At 33.8% G+C, this 18,293-nt stretch overlaps 1 protein-coding gene across 1 annotated transcript in view; it reads right to left on the reverse strand.

The window, feature by feature from the left end:
* MYCBP2 (MYC binding protein 2) overlaps nt 1-18,293 on the reverse strand; it is a 155,987-nt gene that overhangs the window by 69,018 nt on the left and 68,676 nt on the right. The window contains exons 32-45 of the mRNA XM_018070965.1: nt 17,561-17,782; nt 15,756-15,947; nt 14,727-14,933; nt 13,874-14,005; nt 13,179-13,357; nt 10,188-10,330; nt 9,311-9,411; nt 8,184-8,402; nt 7,143-7,368; nt 6,717-6,835; nt 5,069-5,156; nt 2,044-2,093; nt 713-885; nt 344-488 (exon numbers count right to left, since the gene is read on the reverse strand). Coding sequence (XP_017926454.1) covers nt 344-488; nt 713-885; nt 2,044-2,093; nt 5,069-5,156; nt 6,717-6,835; nt 7,143-7,368; nt 8,184-8,402; nt 9,311-9,411; nt 10,188-10,330; nt 13,179-13,357; nt 13,874-14,005; nt 14,727-14,933; nt 15,756-15,947; nt 17,561-17,782 — 2,196 coding nt within the window. The remainder of the gene's footprint in view (nt 1-343; nt 489-712; nt 886-2,043; nt 2,094-5,068; nt 5,157-6,716; nt 6,836-7,142; nt 7,369-8,183; nt 8,403-9,310; nt 9,412-10,187; nt 10,331-13,178; nt 13,358-13,873; nt 14,006-14,726; nt 14,934-15,755; nt 15,948-17,560; nt 17,783-18,293) is intronic.

The following is an 18,293-nucleotide window of genomic DNA, read 5'->3' on the forward strand; positions in this document are numbered from 1 at the left end:
AAGATGGTCCATCAATGTGCTTCTGGTTCCTTTTTTTCCGTCACAAAGTCTATGGATTCTTGTCACCTTAACATGTCATCACCAGCAAACACCACTTATGACTGATTATTTCCCCAATTACACATGTGTAGCTCTTTACAGACAAGGTATAAATTGCATGAAATGGTGCTGGCATAAAACAGAATACGATAATTTTGTGGATTTAGTGGTAAAAAAGTCTGACTACACTGAATTTACAAATGCCACTTTCTGCTCTATACAAGAGTGTTCTGTGCAATACCAACAATAAAAACTAAAAGACAGCACAATCAAGCAGATGAACAGCCAATATTACAATAATTACCTTCATATTGGGAACATGAACAACATCCCCATACTGGTCTTTTGTTTGTACTGTAATCACAGTTGGCCAACCACATCGAATGTCATCCTTATTCAAAATCAATGATGTCTTTTGAGGATCAGCATATGAATCTGGCTGAAGCCACCTATGGCAAATAAAACCACCTAAGATTAAAATCTCTTATAGCCCCCCGAAAAGAAATTCTTACTCTGTACAAATATGACTTCCATCTAAGACAAGATGGAGAAAGTCTCAATACATACATGTTTTATGGAAACAATACAGTCATACAGTTTTATTTAACAAATTTTAAAATAGCTATTACAGTTCTATAGCTAGTCATATACACAAGCAATGGTGTAGTTTTACCTTGCAAGTCGTCCACCACTTGATCCTGGTACACAAGCAATGAAATCCTCCAGAAATGACTGTTCATTGCTTTGCACCTGCAGTGGAAGACTTCCTTCAAGAGCTTCCAGAATAGTTGGTGAGTGAGATAGTGCCAAGCCTTTCCCAAGAATGCCCGAGTGAGATTTGCACACCTGGTTTTTTTGGTAGAGGTTGGGGGTGAAAGGATGGAGACATAAGCCAGCTTTTCATTAACTTACATGTTGACACTTTCCCATAACACAACACTGACATTGGTACAGACATTTTGGGCATTGAAAACCATTCAAGGAGGAGAAGAATAAACTCTGATAAAGTTTAAAAAAAAGTCATAGCCCAGTTCATTAACCAATAATTTACGCCAAAAGATATTAAATGACCTTGAGTTGAGGGAGAATTTCTGGAGAACAGAATAAAGTAACATGTTAAAAATATCCTTAACTGCTGATTTGTGAGCAGAAGACTGAAGAAAGCTGTTCTCAAAATGTGACTAATGAGTATGTTTCAAAAGAAAATGAAAGGCCAGGAATACAGCATAGAGAAAGGCAGATCTCTTACTGCATGCACACTCCTAGCTCAAATTTTGAACTAGAATATGGTGTGCCCAAGAACAGACTGATGACAAAAATATTTCTTCCAAGGAACATCTGATTCCTCCTAGTCAATTTCTATTACTAGTCTGTTATCTGAGGCCTATGCAGTGGTGTCAGACTGTAGCACTGATACTTTTTTCCACCAAGTACTGTGATAACCGAATTTCAAAACAGTTGTTGTGAAAATAACTAGGAACGAGAGAGAACGTGAAAACTCCTTTTTTTGTAGTTCATCATCTGCTGAGGCTATACATGGGGAGCTACTGACCAGCGTTAGCTACCATCAAAACCAACAAAATGCCATCAACAAACCAGAACAACTGCAATCACATTATTTGGGACTTGATTAACATTACCACTCAACTGAAAAAGTTATTTTATTTCTCTAATTACAAAGATATGTGACAGATTAATTTTGGTAACATTTAAAATTTGTTAAATAGTGCAACTTATGCCAAACACTTAGATATTTTGAAATATTTTGTCATCTAACTTTCTATATGATATTTTATCCATTTTTTTTCCTACACAGATTTATTATAAAAAAAGATTTAATGGAAACACTAAACTTCTGTAAGACTTTCATAAACTGTTTCATTACAAGTTAGATTCTATTCTATTGTAAAAACCTTATAAATTATTTTCTTCTACAGCAGTCAAAGAGTTTCAGTGCAACTATGTGATCAAGTATGCAGCAACGGATAAAAAGCCACAGTTTACCTGTAAGGCAGCCTCTTCAACTATCTCAAGATCCTCTTCAAATTCATTACCTGCTGTAAAAATATAACAGTAATATTGACAGTTATCTACATATAATAAAATATGAAAGTCAATTCTGGTTTGTGAAGCTTTTTACATGATAAAATTTAGCTTTGCATAATGCTATGTCACAATGTTCAACCAGTAGTTGAAATATTAATGTTTTCAAGTAACACAGTAAACATGCAGAACTGTGTAGTTCAGTGCACACACAAATGAACAGTAGACATTACGTACAACAAAAATTTGGTGCTTATCTTCTTATCTCCAAGACAGTATGTATGGCAAATCTTTGGATGCAAATAGATACATTCAGAAAAAGATTTTGGAAAGTAAAAATAGTTTCCAGGAAGCGGTACCAAGGAGGACCAACTGCTCCCTTTTAGGAGCTTACCCAAGTAAAATTATTTAAAAACTTGATAAACTTCATACAATTTTGTAAATTATGATTTCTCCTATAAGCTAAAACCCAAATACATACTATTACACAATATTTCTTTCTCACAAATACAACTTGAAAGTCTGATTCCACGTTGACCAGAATTGCCAAACACAGCCTTTTAACAGAATAGTAAAACAGATAAGGTTACCATATTTCTACTCTTTCTCAAAAACACGTCAGGCAATTCTACTAGTCAGAAGAGAGAAAGAGATATAAGAAGGAATCAAGTCTCGAGGTATTTTTAAAATTCAAAGAAATAAGGATGTATAAAAATTCTGCCCTCAGAAACAATTTCTACTCAATTTGAAACAATTAAGAAATAATGTTAAATACACGAATCAATTCCACACTGCTGTTTAAGTTAGAGTTTGATCATAGACCAGATCTGTCTCTTAAATTTAAGAAGTATCTTAAATTTAAGTCTTGGACAACTGGCAAGGAGAAAGAGTGACTTTTTGAACATGGTAACTCAAACAGTATTTGAGTGTACTCTCAGAGATAGTTTTCCTAATATATGAAGGAATCACTTCTCTGGTCTATCTTCCTTTGGAGAAAAAAAGCTTAAAAGCTTCCTGGTCTTCTTCAAAACACTTTTTTTTCCTAATGGTTCTAGAGTAATACTGAGACAAATATTTGACTACTTGCACACTGAATATACCCACTACAACAATTACGAAAAAGTAAGATACCTCTTTATAAAGGACAAGCTCTCAAAAGTCAATACACCAAGATAAATCACGCAAATAAAGCTGAAGATAGAAGGATCCTACAAGGATGCTAGTAACAAGCCATAAAAATCAGTTCAATCATCCTATTTGCCTTGACAGAAGGTTCATGAAGTTTCTTATTGTCTTCATTAAAATTGCCAGGTTTTATGAGTACTCAATTGGATCCAGAGGTCTAAAGAGGAGCTGGGAAATGGAGCAGGATTTACCTCACCTGCTCTTGGGCAAAGAAGAATGAGACAATGAGCTCTGACTTAGGTATTACAAGATAGCTTTACAGCAAATGAAGGAAAACAGGTGCATCCTTTGGGTGATGACTTTCATTTTTCTTACACCTTCATCTTAGGACAAGATGAACCATCCTCTGAAGATGTCTAAATTAAAAGAAGGCTAGAGCTACTAGCTTAGCTACAGATACCTAAGTTCCAAAAGCCGAAGTTGAGGCAATGCAAGTTAAGTTGCTACTTATTTCATGGAGTGAGTCTTTTTCTTAGGTTACTTTCTTTAGCTTGCATACATCCACACACAGAAAAAAAAGATAAAGCTGTAGAAATTACAAAATAAACTATGAAAAGTCTACTAAAAAGGGCCTTCCTGTGTGTATGCATTACAAGAAAGTCTTTTATGTGATTATTGACTGTATGACTCTATATAGGCTTTTCTTAAAGGACATTATTCCACAAAAAAGATGACAGGGCTCTGTAGATTAGGAATGGGGGCTCTGCAGATTAGGAATGTCAGTAATAGAGTATATTTGAGAACCATTTCAATTGCAGCAAAAAGGTGCTGGGGAAGTCAACAAAACTAAGGAGTTTGGAGGCCGAGATGAGGGCACTGTTTCAACTATAGAATTGCCTGTACTTTTCAGAGTGAAATACAGATCTACCAGTGCAATTGAAGTGCCTACTTGCAACATAAAGTAAGAAATTTGTGCATTCAAATACACAAGCAAAACATTGGGATAAAAAAATTCAAAGCAGGTTTAGTGATTATAACTGTACACTGACCAATGCTCTCCTGGCTCATTAATACACACTTCCAGTCTCATTAACTGTGCCAGAGCTCTTGTTTGCACTCCTAAATCTAAATTATCGAAAAGATATCCTATTATATATTATGAACCTGTTTTTCCTATATATGGATGCTATTTAGGGGAAATTATATTACACCAACTATGGCTGCAACATTAGAAGTTCTAATTCAATCTTCATATGCAATACTGTTCATAAACTCTTACTTTTCCTTACATTTTAAATTGCATTTGGGTTACTGTGAACCTTTATTTGCTGCATCTGCTGTAAAAGTATGTAATTTCTTTTTTAATTGTAAAAAAAAGCTATAATTTAGAAATATTTTTAGCTATAAGGTTTATAGATGCAAGGGTCACTTCCAGTTTTAAGCTGTAATTTTAACTTTTGCAATTCAATGCTGCAGGTATTTTTTTCATTCAGAAAGGTATGGAGTGTGGGGAGAAAAGACGGTGAAAGAGAAGCACAAAGATGATACCTGCACATTTGTGAAGTACCACGAGGAAACTGTGAGACACATTTCATACACTGATACACTACCTGTGGATTTAAATCATTCAGATTTAAATGACCAGGTTTCCCCTCCTCCCCATATGCACATGAAGGGAAAGGTGTAAGCAGAAAACACCCTCACTTTATTATCTTTTTTGATTAATTTAGTTTTAAGAACCAATTTTGTATTATTATCTCTAACTAAAAGCAACAATATTATTTAAATGTAGTGTAAATTCAGAAAACATTGACATGGGCAATGATGAAGTAAGGAAGTATGTCCTCTGAGTAGGACTTACCAATAGGAAGTGCTAGATCTTTCTTCATCAAAGCTGCTGCACATGATCCTCCTAAATTTGCCAATTCTTTCTCCAGCTGAATAATACCCTTAAAATTAAAACAATTCTCAAAATTAGTGTCCCAGAAAATAGGACAATGAATACATTTCCCTAACTATGCTTTATGTTAAGAAATATTTTTGTCCCAGCTTGAAGTTTCTCAGCAATAAATTTCTTGTCATACAGATACTGTCATGTTTTGCTGTGACATAGGACAGAGTACCAAAATTTTTAGAATAATTTGGTAAAACCATTAATAAATGGGTTATCATGCTTCTGGTAGCCTAGTAAGAATATCTGAATATGATAATTGGTAACACTTCGGGAAAATGTTCAGAAAATTTCACCACAAAGTTGCGAAAAGAATGAGAACCTTGCACTGTCTGTCCAATCACTTTAAGTTACTTATGGTGTTTTTAGTCCTGAGATGCAAGGTAGTTTTCACACTATAAAAGTTGCTTTTCTATATATAAAACTTTAGAGTGTTAGTGCTATAAAAAGGTATGTTTGAAAATAATTACTTAAGGTTTTTCTTTAGGGGATAGAGATAATATATTGGCTAGCATGTTTTAGCACTGAGAGGTCAAGACATCCCAGCAGCTTTGTTCATAAATGCTTTAAAGAAAATGAATGATGCAAACATCTGCATGTTTTTTTCTGCTTAAGCAAAAATTATTATTATTCAAACACACAATAGTTAGATAATCTGTAGAATTTATAGATCTGATTTTGCTGAAAGCAAACGAGACCACCATAGCTAATAATCTTACAGTATGTTTTCTTATCTGATAAATTACGAAATTCCAAAGAACTTCACGTTTTGAAAACCTGAAGACATGATTTAGCTTGAACAAAATCCAGGAATAAGATGACATAAATCTTCTGTGAGGGTTGTAGTGTAAGCAAGATGCAGACTTTGTGAAGTTCATGTGAAGCAACAGGCCCAGTGACTCCCAAGATAAGGGAAGAGTTATTTTTCTGGATTTATTATAGAACATATTAAGCATTTTCACTAGTCTCTTAAAGTAAACCAAAAGAAAGCACTGGGTCAAGGACATGAAGAAATTTCATCTTCCCTTTGCAATAAACAGTGGTGGAAACAATTTGTCCTTAAAGGTAAGATAAGGAGACCACCGGTTAAAATCTCAGGTAGTCTAAATGTACACAGTATTTCTAGGGAGTCTGAGAGTTCTGATATAACTGAGCACTGGAAAAATAATAAAAATTTGGCATTGAATTGGCAGTGACAGTAAAATACTGATCACTTTGTATCTGAAAGCCCCAAAACTTTGGATTTCTGATGCAACAGTAGGTGGGAATTTTAGGAAATCTTACATCCCACTGACATACAAGATAAAACCACACTAGCTATTTGCAGACTGCCACAAACCAAAGAAAAAGTCATTCCAATAATATCCTGATTGAAGAATTCCAAATCAATGATATCTGTAACAAAAAATGTTAAAACCTTTTTAAAATTAATCTAAAAACACTTTGCTAATGTTATTTAGTCAGAAGTGGAAACACAAATATTTTTACCCTCAAAAAATAGCCTTATAGCAGAAATTAATTAGGTGTAGCAATTGTAACCATCTTACTTTTTCCTTACCTCATCAGATCCTGGACTAAATTCATACCCAATTGCATAACATTTGAAACCATAAAAACAAGCTTTTTCATCTTTTACATAGTCTGACGCAGTCTCCAGGGAAAAAAGAGCTTCATTTCCTTAAAAAAGTAAAAGCATAAACAAAATAAATAAATAAATAAAGTATTCCTCCTCTTTTGGCATGTTTCTTCTACGTGCATATATATTAAACCTAGGCTTTATATGTAACATGTGAATTAAAACCATGGGAAAAAAAGCAGACAAACACTTCAAGCAAGAAACCGACCATAAACATAATCAGATTGCCAGCTTGGATAAAGACACTTCAACTTCGATTTTTCTGCAAAATTATCTTAGCAAACAACTTTTTGTTTCATTATTTCAGTAACTCACATTACTATAATTATTGCAATATCTATTTATTACCTGGCAATACTAATACCATGGTAGGCCATCCTGAAGATCCAGAGAATTTTTTCAGTTCTATCCATGAATTAAGGTTTTCATGAACAGAAGCATGCTTTGGTCCAAATCCCAGGCTCTGTGCAATTCTGACAGGAATTAGTAAACGAAGAACATCCTCTGACTGAGCAGTGCCACACTGAGTGTCAAACTCTATTGTTATCCACCTGACACATTCAGGAAAAGTCACCTAAAACAAAGCAATAGTTTAATTATGTCCAAGTTTTGGGTGTTGTTGAAGGTTTTTGTAATATTTATTTAGTTTCCTTTTAGTTTTAACTCTTTAGGACAACAATAAGCACTATTGCATCAGGATGATCAGACGGAAACTATATTTTCTGCAGTGGATGTCTTGCTATCTCACAGTACAAGCAAGTGGAACAGTGGAATAGTAACCAATGACCTCTTCAGGCTCTTGATTACAAGTTTGCTACCTCTGGATTTAGAGTTGTGGTATCAACGTGACTGCAGAGTTCATTATTTCAATAACAGAAATAAGGGATTTATCTCTCAGACATGTAATTTACGCCTGAGAGCTTTACTCACCTAGAAAAAACCATCCCTTCTATATTGATGTTTATTAATATTAATTCAACTAGAATTGACATAAAATATTTTTACAAAACACTGTTTTAGCATTAGGTAAGAAAGTCTGATATTTGATTATATAACGTATACATAAAGACTTTGAACTTCTACAATCTGTACAGTTAGAGGAAAAAAAACTGTGCATGACAGTAGGAAAATCTAAGACTAACCAAATTTAGGGACTTAAAGTATATACCTGAGTTAGGGAGTTAAAACTTCACTAGTTTCCACTATACTTAATGGAGAAAGAGTTTTGTCCAGGAAGTAGTACTGCAATAACATAGGAAACTCTCTCCTATATTAGAAATATGAATTATCATCCATGGTAACAATTTTTCAGATAGTAAATGCTGACTCAAGAAAACCTACATATCAAGTTTTTAAGAAATTGTCCATGCACTTAGAAATTGTGCTCACCTTATAGTGTGTAACAGAGGCAGGTTTATAGGGGTGCTCACTTTCTACAACAGCATAGTGATTGGAGGTAGTACAAGCTGAAAGCCCTTGCTCTGGTTGGTTTCCAGTGGTGCTGTCTGTAGATTGATTTGGGTTAAAAGCTGGAGGGGCATATTTCTGATTCAGAACTGCCACAGAAGGAAGTAGCTGTTGTACTAGGCCAAAGACCTCAACAGCAACCTGTAACATAAGACCGCATGCAATAAAGTATTATAACTTGGTGAAAACAATTCCCTCAAACTTCCATTTCTCTACAACAGTTGTTTGGATATTCTCAGAATATCATTAGCTACAATTCATTTATTCATTTTTCAATTCTGCATCTACACAATCTCGACAGAAGAAACACCGCTACATTAATCTCAAATACTCCTCACGGAGACTCGTCAAAGCTGACACAAGAATGTGTATACAGCTGAGGGATATTTTCACTAAAATAGCTTCTACTAAAAAACCTGGACAGTAACAACAAGTAAGCATGAGTTGATGGAAAGTAAATACCATACTGAAGTCATAGTTCAGTTATACTTTGTAATGACATAGTTATTTTAATACATGTTATGCTTCACATTGTTCCCTGTAATCTTTAAGACATTTTCAAAGGAATGGAACACTTCTAAAGCAAAACACTTGCCACTGGAAAATAAGATTCTTTTACTTAGAGCTGACATCTTCTCATCTCTAAATTTGGTAGAAATAATATTAATTTATGAGCAAATGCTTTTGCTCTTTACTATAAAAATAGAATTTATATAACATAAAAGAACATTTTATACCATCTGTGTTCATCAATCACCTGTAAATGACATCCTTCTAATGCCTTGTCTTTCACTACTGGTAAAGCCTGTCATATTTCTTTCTGTCTCCTTAATATTTTCTTTGTAATATTTTCAATTCAAGTTAAAAAAAGTCATTACATGTTTTTAAAATTCTTGACTCTCAGAAAATTCATAATGAGTCAATGTGGTCAAATTTAAACCATTAATTCATAAAATCATAAGACATCAAGACGTTTGGAATCTTAGAGTAAACCTTTTCGTTGCATAGCATTCACACATTTCTTCAGCAATTTCTGTTGAGGGGCATACCTTGGGAATAGCTGCTGCTACTGGTCCTATGTAGGCTATTATGAGGGGAAGCAGCATCGAAAACAGACTGGAAGAGCTGAGCAATTCTGGAATGTCTTCAGCTAAATAAAGATAATTAAAACACAGGTATTATGAATAAATGTAGCATTGTTCAAAACACATCTTATTTTTCTGGTTTGCTTCTTGCAAGTTAAAACTTTTATTTTCACTTTGAATTGTTTTCATTATCTAGGCATTGTCAAATTCTGAATCTGCCAAGTTAACCCAAGATAAACATATCATTATATACAGTTCTGTGTTCAAAAATTTCCTCCTATTAGAGTATTATTTTATTGCATTCTCTGACGTTTTGTGAAGCCGTGTTCGTATTTTCTATGGTATAAAAGTTAGCACAACAAAGTCCTCCTAGCTCTTCAAATCAATTTTTATAGCACTATGTAATATCCTGGACATTTTTACTACAATGGCTAATGTCTACATTTTTCAAAAATGGACATTTAAGTGCTTACAAATTCTTTACATTCACCAGTCCTGCTGACTACCCCCACTGTGCAAAACATGCATAAAATCTGCAAATAACCCAACATGGAAGACCTTTTGGAAACAAAGAATCTTACCAGCTTTAATACAATACTTGCTAAATTGATGAGCAAATTTATATGAGGTATCTGTCTATGATATCTCAAGTGCAACTCAATGACATAAAGTTACACAGTCTGATACCTATAGGAATGAAAGGTTAGAAAAATATTTGGAAAGAAATATTCTTTGGAAAGAAAAAGATAAACATCACAACTCTGGGATGCAGTTGTATTCTACTATTACTGGTTGCTAGCAAACTGAAAAGTTTTGAAAGGTAAATTTTCTCAAGCCTTACCATCTACAGCAAGAGCCCTGTGTAACAAGTCTTTGGCTGCTCGCACAACAGCACTCACGACAGAAAGAGCCCTGCTACAATTTTTGTCTTCTTCATTAGCTTTGTTCAACAGCTGTGATTGCAGATCTCCATCATACTCACTCCTAGATGGTAGATTAAGTTAAAGTAAGTTCACAAAATATAAAATGACACTAAAACAAATGACTGACTGATTTTTGGTATAGAATAAGCACAACAGTTTATGATAAAGCAATAAAGGAAGCATTACATTTGCTATTATGATAAAGCAATCAAAGAAACCATGGAGGATATTTTGAAGGCAATGCCTCAGTGTTAGCCCTTTAGAATATTTTTATTTGGCAAAAAGTATTAAAAGCATTTTTCTGGAATGTTTCTTTTGACTAGATGCCTTTTAAACAACAGAAAGGTAATAACTGCTATGTTCTTCCAAGGCCAACCACGTATCTTGATAAAAACAGAGCAATGTTAAATGCATCACAAAAACAAGTAAAACTGTTCCAACAGATATTTCTGCATTAGTATAACAGGGAAAAAGATTCTCCCTCCCTATTTCAAAGATTAATTTTGGTTTTGAAATACAGTCCTGGGCTTAACAAACAGTTTTAACAAACAGTTTTTTCTTTTAAATCCACTCTGTAAAGTTAGGCTCTCCTAAACAACACTATGCACAAAATATTTAAATATACATTTAAAAAAGGTACATAACAGTTCTGGTTGGATTTGCTTTTTCAAAGCAGTCAAATGACAATTATAAACTAATTAAAGCCCTCAATATGATAGTGATAAAGCCTTGGCATAGAGAAACAAAATCACTTAGTCAACATGTAAAGCAAAATTTCCTATTGTCTTTTGGATATCTTATGTTTGTCCAGAAAGATCTGATCTTTCAAAACGTCATTCCAGAATATTAATAATTCAGAACTCGCACCTCAGAATGCTCAAAAATTTTACTCTGAGCAGTTTAGTGAATAACAATGATACCCGTCCTTCTCTATGACCTAAATTATTCATTATTTTAAAAAGATTATTTTGTTTTGTCAATGTGTCCTAGAACTGTAATTTTGCTGTCAGCCTCAAGCCTTTTTCATTTAGATTTATTAATGAATGACAGCAGGTGAAATTCAACTGAGCACTTTTCCAACAAAACCGTCCAAAACTTTTCTGCCCTTATGAGAAGTGTGTTAACACACTTCTTTCCATATGGTCTTTCTTTGCATATGCATAAGTAACAATTTGATTTGTATTTGAGTATCCTTCAAACAAAACAGTCTGACTCTTACAATCTCTGTTCTATAATAGTTGACTGAACATTTGTTCCTTTGCTGTAGTTAAATCAAAACCTCTTATATACATCAAACCGCAAATACTCAAATTAGGTCCGTAACTATAGTCATGAATCAGGTAACACTAATTTCTGTTGTCCACGTAATCTTCAAAAGACAGTGATTACAGGCAGCAGCTGCAAATTTTTCCAACATACTTAATTTATTCTGTAACAGTTCTGAGTTGTGCCACTACAAAATTTCAAAAGCTTTTCAGAATTTTATCAGTTGAAACACAAAAACCTGACACTGTTCCGATCTGAAGACAAGACTTTGGTGTGGGTTTTTTTCCATATATTATTTTAAAGTTAGAATGCCTTGAAGCTTCCATTACTGAAATTATGTCCTTCACTTTTCTGAAATCAAAGATATCGTTATTTCTCTTTAATTTCCTCTTTTGCTTGTATAAAAGCAGACAATCTAGGAGTGAAAATAAAAGTTTTCCTTGCCTTCTTTCCTCCTTCTTACATAACGATACTTCCTAATTATGATACTTCCCATTAAATTCCTCTAAATGCTGGAGGAATACCCTAAACACAGATGTCCAAGATTCCAGGAGAACAAATCAATGAAAGTATCATGCACCACTGCAACTCCATTCTTTAATAAGCAATTACTGTTTTTACTGAAAAACTGGATCTTTGTGCACCTTCCTCCCAATATGTTGCATAATTTTCCCATAGAAACACTGGCTCTTGATTTATGCTTTGCTTTCTTGATAAATCATAATTTAACTAGAGGGAGGTCTGTTGACTCTTTAAGCACAGACAATCTCATGTTTTGACATAGATTAGGGCTATCCTGTATCTTCGAATATACCGTTACTATAATTTTGCTGGCCACTTTTCTTCATACTTTAATTCTTTAAAATTTTCTGAAGAGCAACATGTTCTTGTGCCTGTTAGTCCAAAATACGTCACTTGTTGTAGCACTACTTATTTTTCCTCTTCATCTTTTATTAGGTAGGTACATCTCACACATAATCAAACATAAAAGTAAATTATTATTCCTTGCATCTTCTATTGATCAGCCTTGTACTGACAGTTTGAAAACTGTCAAGCACCTCAGGGCAAGCACCTCAAACATGAAAGCAATGTTTTCTGTAAAAGCATTACCATAAGTGAATTCCTACTGCCATCCTGAAAGGCTGAAGTAAAGCTTCCCTTCAGGACAGTAAGGTGTTTCAGTTGATTTTCTTCAGGCAGCTAGAATTCCTTTTTTTATACCTTTAAGTTCTTAAGTCAGAGAGGAGACAGTTCCCATATAAATAGAGCTTGCTTCACTACATGATACAATTGTTTTTGGAAACTGAGGAAATAGCTGAGTAAATCAGACAGATAAACATTCCAGTGAGTATCTCTCAAAAATCTCTTAGGATATAGAAAAAACAGAAATTGAAGTAGTGTATCTTACCAGTTCCCTGTATTACAGCTTTAAAGCAGCAAACAATGAATCTTCTAAGAGAGGTCAAACATCAAATAATTTGCCAAATAGAAAAAACAAAGAACCTAAAACAAGGCTGGAAGCGGCACCACAAACACACTTGGATACATTTATTTCTGTTACTTCTTAAAAACAGCTGTGGCATAATAGCACTATGATGGTTTTATTCACTTTTCTTAGAAATGGATCATGACAACACACAAACCTGTAATATAGAATCTGTGGAATTTGTCCTCGCGTCTGGTTAGTGCCATTACTGCTCAGACTGCATGTACTAAATGTAAATGTTACACCATCTGGACACTGAACTGTGGTCATTCCGCCATCTCCATTGGCAGTCCGGCTTCCATAGTTCCTCAAACGAACTGCGTATTTCACATTTTCCTTAAAAAGGAGAACCAAAAATAATATGCAATATAAAACAAATATCTATGGCTTCACGGTACTAGGAAATCTACTATTTGACATTAATAGTGGAGAGTCTGAAAAGTTTTTCAAAGCACTTTACAAATGAAATTAACCAAAAAAGATCTAGCAATTAACAAAAATCAAAGCTGTTTCATGTTCCTAAACTATGGGCCATAACTTAAATTACTACTAATTACTTTAAGAGTAACCAAGTACCCAAGAACGTTAGCTACCAAGTTGCACAAAAAAAAAGTTACATATTCAAAAGTATTCTAAAATTATTAAACAGCTATGATCTACCTTATGCTACTATAAATATTGGAATTTGAACTTTTCAGTTACAGGGTGAAACCGAGACTTTACAAAGTAAACATGTCAAGATCAACTTGTGAATGTATACACAAAACCCCAAACAATTCACATCAAACATTCTGATTTTTGTTATCTAAAGAAGTTGTATGAAACCTACAGATGCGTGCTTATTTTATTTACCTTCAGTGGCACGACTTTGTCAAGTCTGATTTCAGCTATGTCACTAGGAGAATCATCTGTGGTGTAAGTTCCTTTAACCAATTCTAAAGACGTCCATCTATGAGAATGAGTTGCATCTCCAGTATGATCACTCTGATTCAAAGAAATAGAGTCATTAATACATTTATAATGTAAATACATGACACATGCAAGCAATAGTGCAAGTTATGTTTCGTTGAATAAATTTTTACACATGGCATTACAAACAAAACAAACAGGTTTTTCAATAGTAAAGCCTTTCTCCTAAGAAGGAGAGGTTAATTTCCCATAGCAACCTATGCTTGCCCTTTGGAAGACATTAAAACCGTCAGTTATACTGTAAAAAACCAGAGGTTTGTCTTCATTACAATAACCCACAGTACAGTTTTGTGCTGCTTCTAAGAGAGTACATCAACAGTACATGAAACGTCTGCAGGTACAGCCTGACCATGCCAGTAGGCTATTATCCTTTTTTTTTCAACTTTTGGTTTTAACTTGGTCTCCTTCACTTATTTTCATTCACAGTTTGCAGAGAGCTAACTGCTACTTATTTACAGTTATCTGCAGAAAGCGAAAAGCCCACTATAATTCAAATATTATTTATAATAAAGAGTTCACGACAATAACCAAGATAAGGACCCTACTAGATACAGTATGTAGCTAGCAATAAAACAGAAATCTCCACCATGAGCAAATCAAAAAACTGTACTACCAGTGCACCATTTTTCTGGTAGTCTAGATTGTACAAGAATATTACAATATTACATTATAAAACATATTATAAATAACTCTGAGGTTACTTTTCTTCAAATATCTTCTCAAATGCAGTACTTACATCATCAACTAAAACCTCCAACTCATATTCATGAATTCCTCCTCCACCATAAACAGAAAATCCTACAACAACTATACCAGCTTTGTCAACAGAGAAACATATTGCATCAGGGGATCCATTTCCAGTATTCCAGCTTCTTCCCTGACTTGTTTTAGTGAATCGGTTTGGAGTGGATTTGACCGAATGGAGAGAGTTCAGCCCATCAACCTGTAGAAAGTTAAATAGAGGTGTAAGAAAATATTAACTGCTACATGTTAGAAAACTTTAATAAAGCAAAGTTAAGTGAATTAAATTACCAGATTTTCAACTGGGTAAATTTTAAAACTCAATTCATAAACACTAGAATATGCCACTACTGAGTCTTCTAGTCAATACTGACTAAAAAGAAAAAAGAAAATATTTCTGGTAATTAGAAATTAAATAGGAATAATTAGGAATCTGATTAATTTTTTAAAGTATTTAAATACATATTTTACAAGATAAATTAGCACAAAATATAATTAATTGTACTAAAAGAAGAGTTAGGGATTTCTGTCTTAGGTGCAGTCAAGAAGAGGACAGAAAAAGATAATAACATAATGGTAAAAACAATTTCAGTCAAGATGTTATCAAAAATTTGGTTCTTTCTGCGAGAGAAACCTGCTGATAGTCCAGAGGCAGTGACATCCCTTTAAGAAAATCAAATAATTTTCCATCATCTAATGAAGTTACAGCCTCACGAAAGGATATTTGATTGGATACATGCACAGATATGCAGGCAAAAAGATAAGCACTCAAAAAAATTAGTCATTTTGTAAACAATCTGCAGTATTCTGTAGCCATAATTAAATAGCTATTTATCAACAATACTTGCCTAATACAGTGAATACATGCTTTTAATTTACACAAAATATCTGAACTACTGAGAACTGAGAATTCCAGTATCTTTGAAAGATCTGCATACCTACAAAATACCTGTAACAGCCTATATCACATTCATAATATATCTGTCCTGAAAGATTTCTAGCAATGATTTTACAGCAGTTTTACCTCAGATCCTAATGCTGATGCTGTAAGCTCACTCACAATACTAGCAAGCAACCCACAGGTATTAGAAACCAGATGTGAAGAGAAAAGTTCATTTTCTCTTCTAAGGCTGTTCCGTACTGGTAGAACAACAATGACTAACATCTTTTCCAGCACTTCGCGAAAGCTTGTCATCCCTGAAACATTTTCTTCACTCTGCAGTACGAAAAAAACCAATGACAAATGACATTGTTATTAAAAAAGAAAAACCCAAGACACAGACTTTCACATATTATAAGCATCAGGTAACCGAAAAATCTGTGACTTCATGATGATAAGAAATGTCTAGAGGGTGAAAAAACAAAATTAAAAATTCTCAAAGCTATGATAGTATGTATTCCTTGTCAAAAGAACTGATATTTTTAATTTCCTGAATGAGGTAGTGACCACTTTGTTTATTGAATTAGAAAGATATCCTATATAGGTATCCTTCTCAGGAGAGAGAGTTTTGCTTTATAGCCTATGCTTTATAAGCATACATAAGAACACAGTAGATATACAGCTATCTGTGGAACTATTAATATAATTTTCTTCTACGTTTTCTAAAAAAGAATCTCAAAAGCTTTTTAGTTTTGGTGTTAGCAACAAGAATCTTCTATGCAAGCAGGTAAGTGAAAACCAGTGGCGGGATGCTTACAAAAACAGTTGTTCTTTATGTGAAACAAATCTAAGCTTAGGAATCTACTGTGCCTTCTAACTAGCAGTGACATCCACTGTTTTCCATAACAGTTATCCATACTGAAAATAATTTCTGATGAGGAAAGATAAAAGTAGCTCTACTGATGAAAATTTAAGGTCTGTTTTCCTCGCCATTTTGTCTCTCAAAATTATCCAAGTACTGAACAGATATGGAAGACAATTAGGTAAAGCAAACCTGCTCAGACACCTGCACAGAACACTTTCCATCTTTAGCAGTTAAGAGGCATCTGTATCCAAGACATAAATATTATACTTGCATTTAACAGTCTTTGGTGGTTTTTTTTCTTCATTAATTTATGCAGATGCTTTCCAAATCCATGAAAGCTTTTAGCATAATAATGGCCTACAGGAGATTGTTCTCCAGCTAAACCACATACTTTATAAAAGAGCAGCAAACTTCTGAACTTACTTTTTGCTAAGGTCTCTGTTTGCTCAAAACTTTTGGTATTGTAGGCTCAACAACTATCATTTATTTACCTTTCCTGCATCACTCATCATTTCATACAATCTTACCCCTTTTGTCTTCTCAAGTGAATAATATTATTTAGTAGTCCAATATCCTTCATTATCATCTTAACCCTTTCCATTCCTGTAAATCAATTCTAGAATAAAAGAACTGCAAAAATACAGTATTCAAGAGCCTTGATAAAGAAACTGTTTAATAACCTTCTATATGAACTAGGCTTCCTTTGTTGACTTCGTTAGAAACTCCAGTTTGAGACATGATTTTTTATTACCAAAGCTGTGTTAACTCTTCCTCAAAACACCAAATCTATCAACATGTTCCTCCTTGTGATAACGTGAAAAAGTTGAAAAACTGTTGCACAAAACACTATGCAACAGGATACAACTCCAAAGTATATTTCTTCCAATTTAATATTCCAAAATAACAACAGACATTCTTCAAAAAAAGAATTGGAATATTTCAGATAAAAAGATGAAAATTGGAAAAAATAAGTTTCTGAAATAAGCCTTTTAGAAAGAAAATGGGCAAATTTATCTTCAACTTGTATAACTGCTTTTTGTTGCAAGGTAGAAGTTGCCATTAAATTTTTAGAATACATCCTGACCTGACTGAGTTTTTCCATGTGTGCAACCAAAAGAGGAAAACGATGGGCCAGAGCAGAGTCATTCTCAGTGCTGACTTGTTTAACCATTGATCGCAGCAATGCCTCTCCATCATAAGCAATGGGAAAGATAGAGGTCAGCTTCACTGAAGTATGGCAGAGAGCAGACATAACTGCAGCAAGAAGGCGACTGCTGGAGGTTTTGAAGTTTGCTTCCTGAATGTCCTAAGAACATAAACAGATAGGAACAGAATGGTACCATTGCACTGAAAGTAAACAAGAGAGAAACTACTTTTGAAAGGAACTTTTCAGCTTTATCGTAATTATAGAAATAATTTAGAGAAAGCTTTCCTATGAATTTTACATTATCTTCTCTCATAAGTTTGCATTTAGATTTTCAAAATTGGACTAATTAATATTTTTGGTTGGTATATTTTAAAATAATAAACCATTAATTATTACTTTTCAAATTATGGTATCCTTTGAGGACAAAGCATTTCTTACAATTAACCAAACAATTTAATTAGACTAATACATTAAAGATTCTTCCTTGAAATTGTATATGATAAATGAATTTTCATGCAAAGCAGCAAACTGTTTGCATCTTACTACAAGCAATGCAAGCAAGCAACTACACCATTTAGATGTGGAATGCTCATTCACATTAAGCAAGATACTTGGAAAGTTGTTGATTACAGAATAATATTGTCAGCTTCTCATGTACTTGGCTGGGTCA

The sequence above is a fragment of the Manacus vitellinus genome, unplaced genomic scaffold, assembly GCF_001715985.3.
Source record: "Manacus vitellinus isolate BGI_N305 unplaced genomic scaffold, ASM171598v3 scaffold_2_pilon, whole genome shotgun sequence".
NCBI classification, from domain to species: domain Eukaryota; kingdom Metazoa; phylum Chordata; class Aves; order Passeriformes; family Pipridae; genus Manacus; species Manacus vitellinus.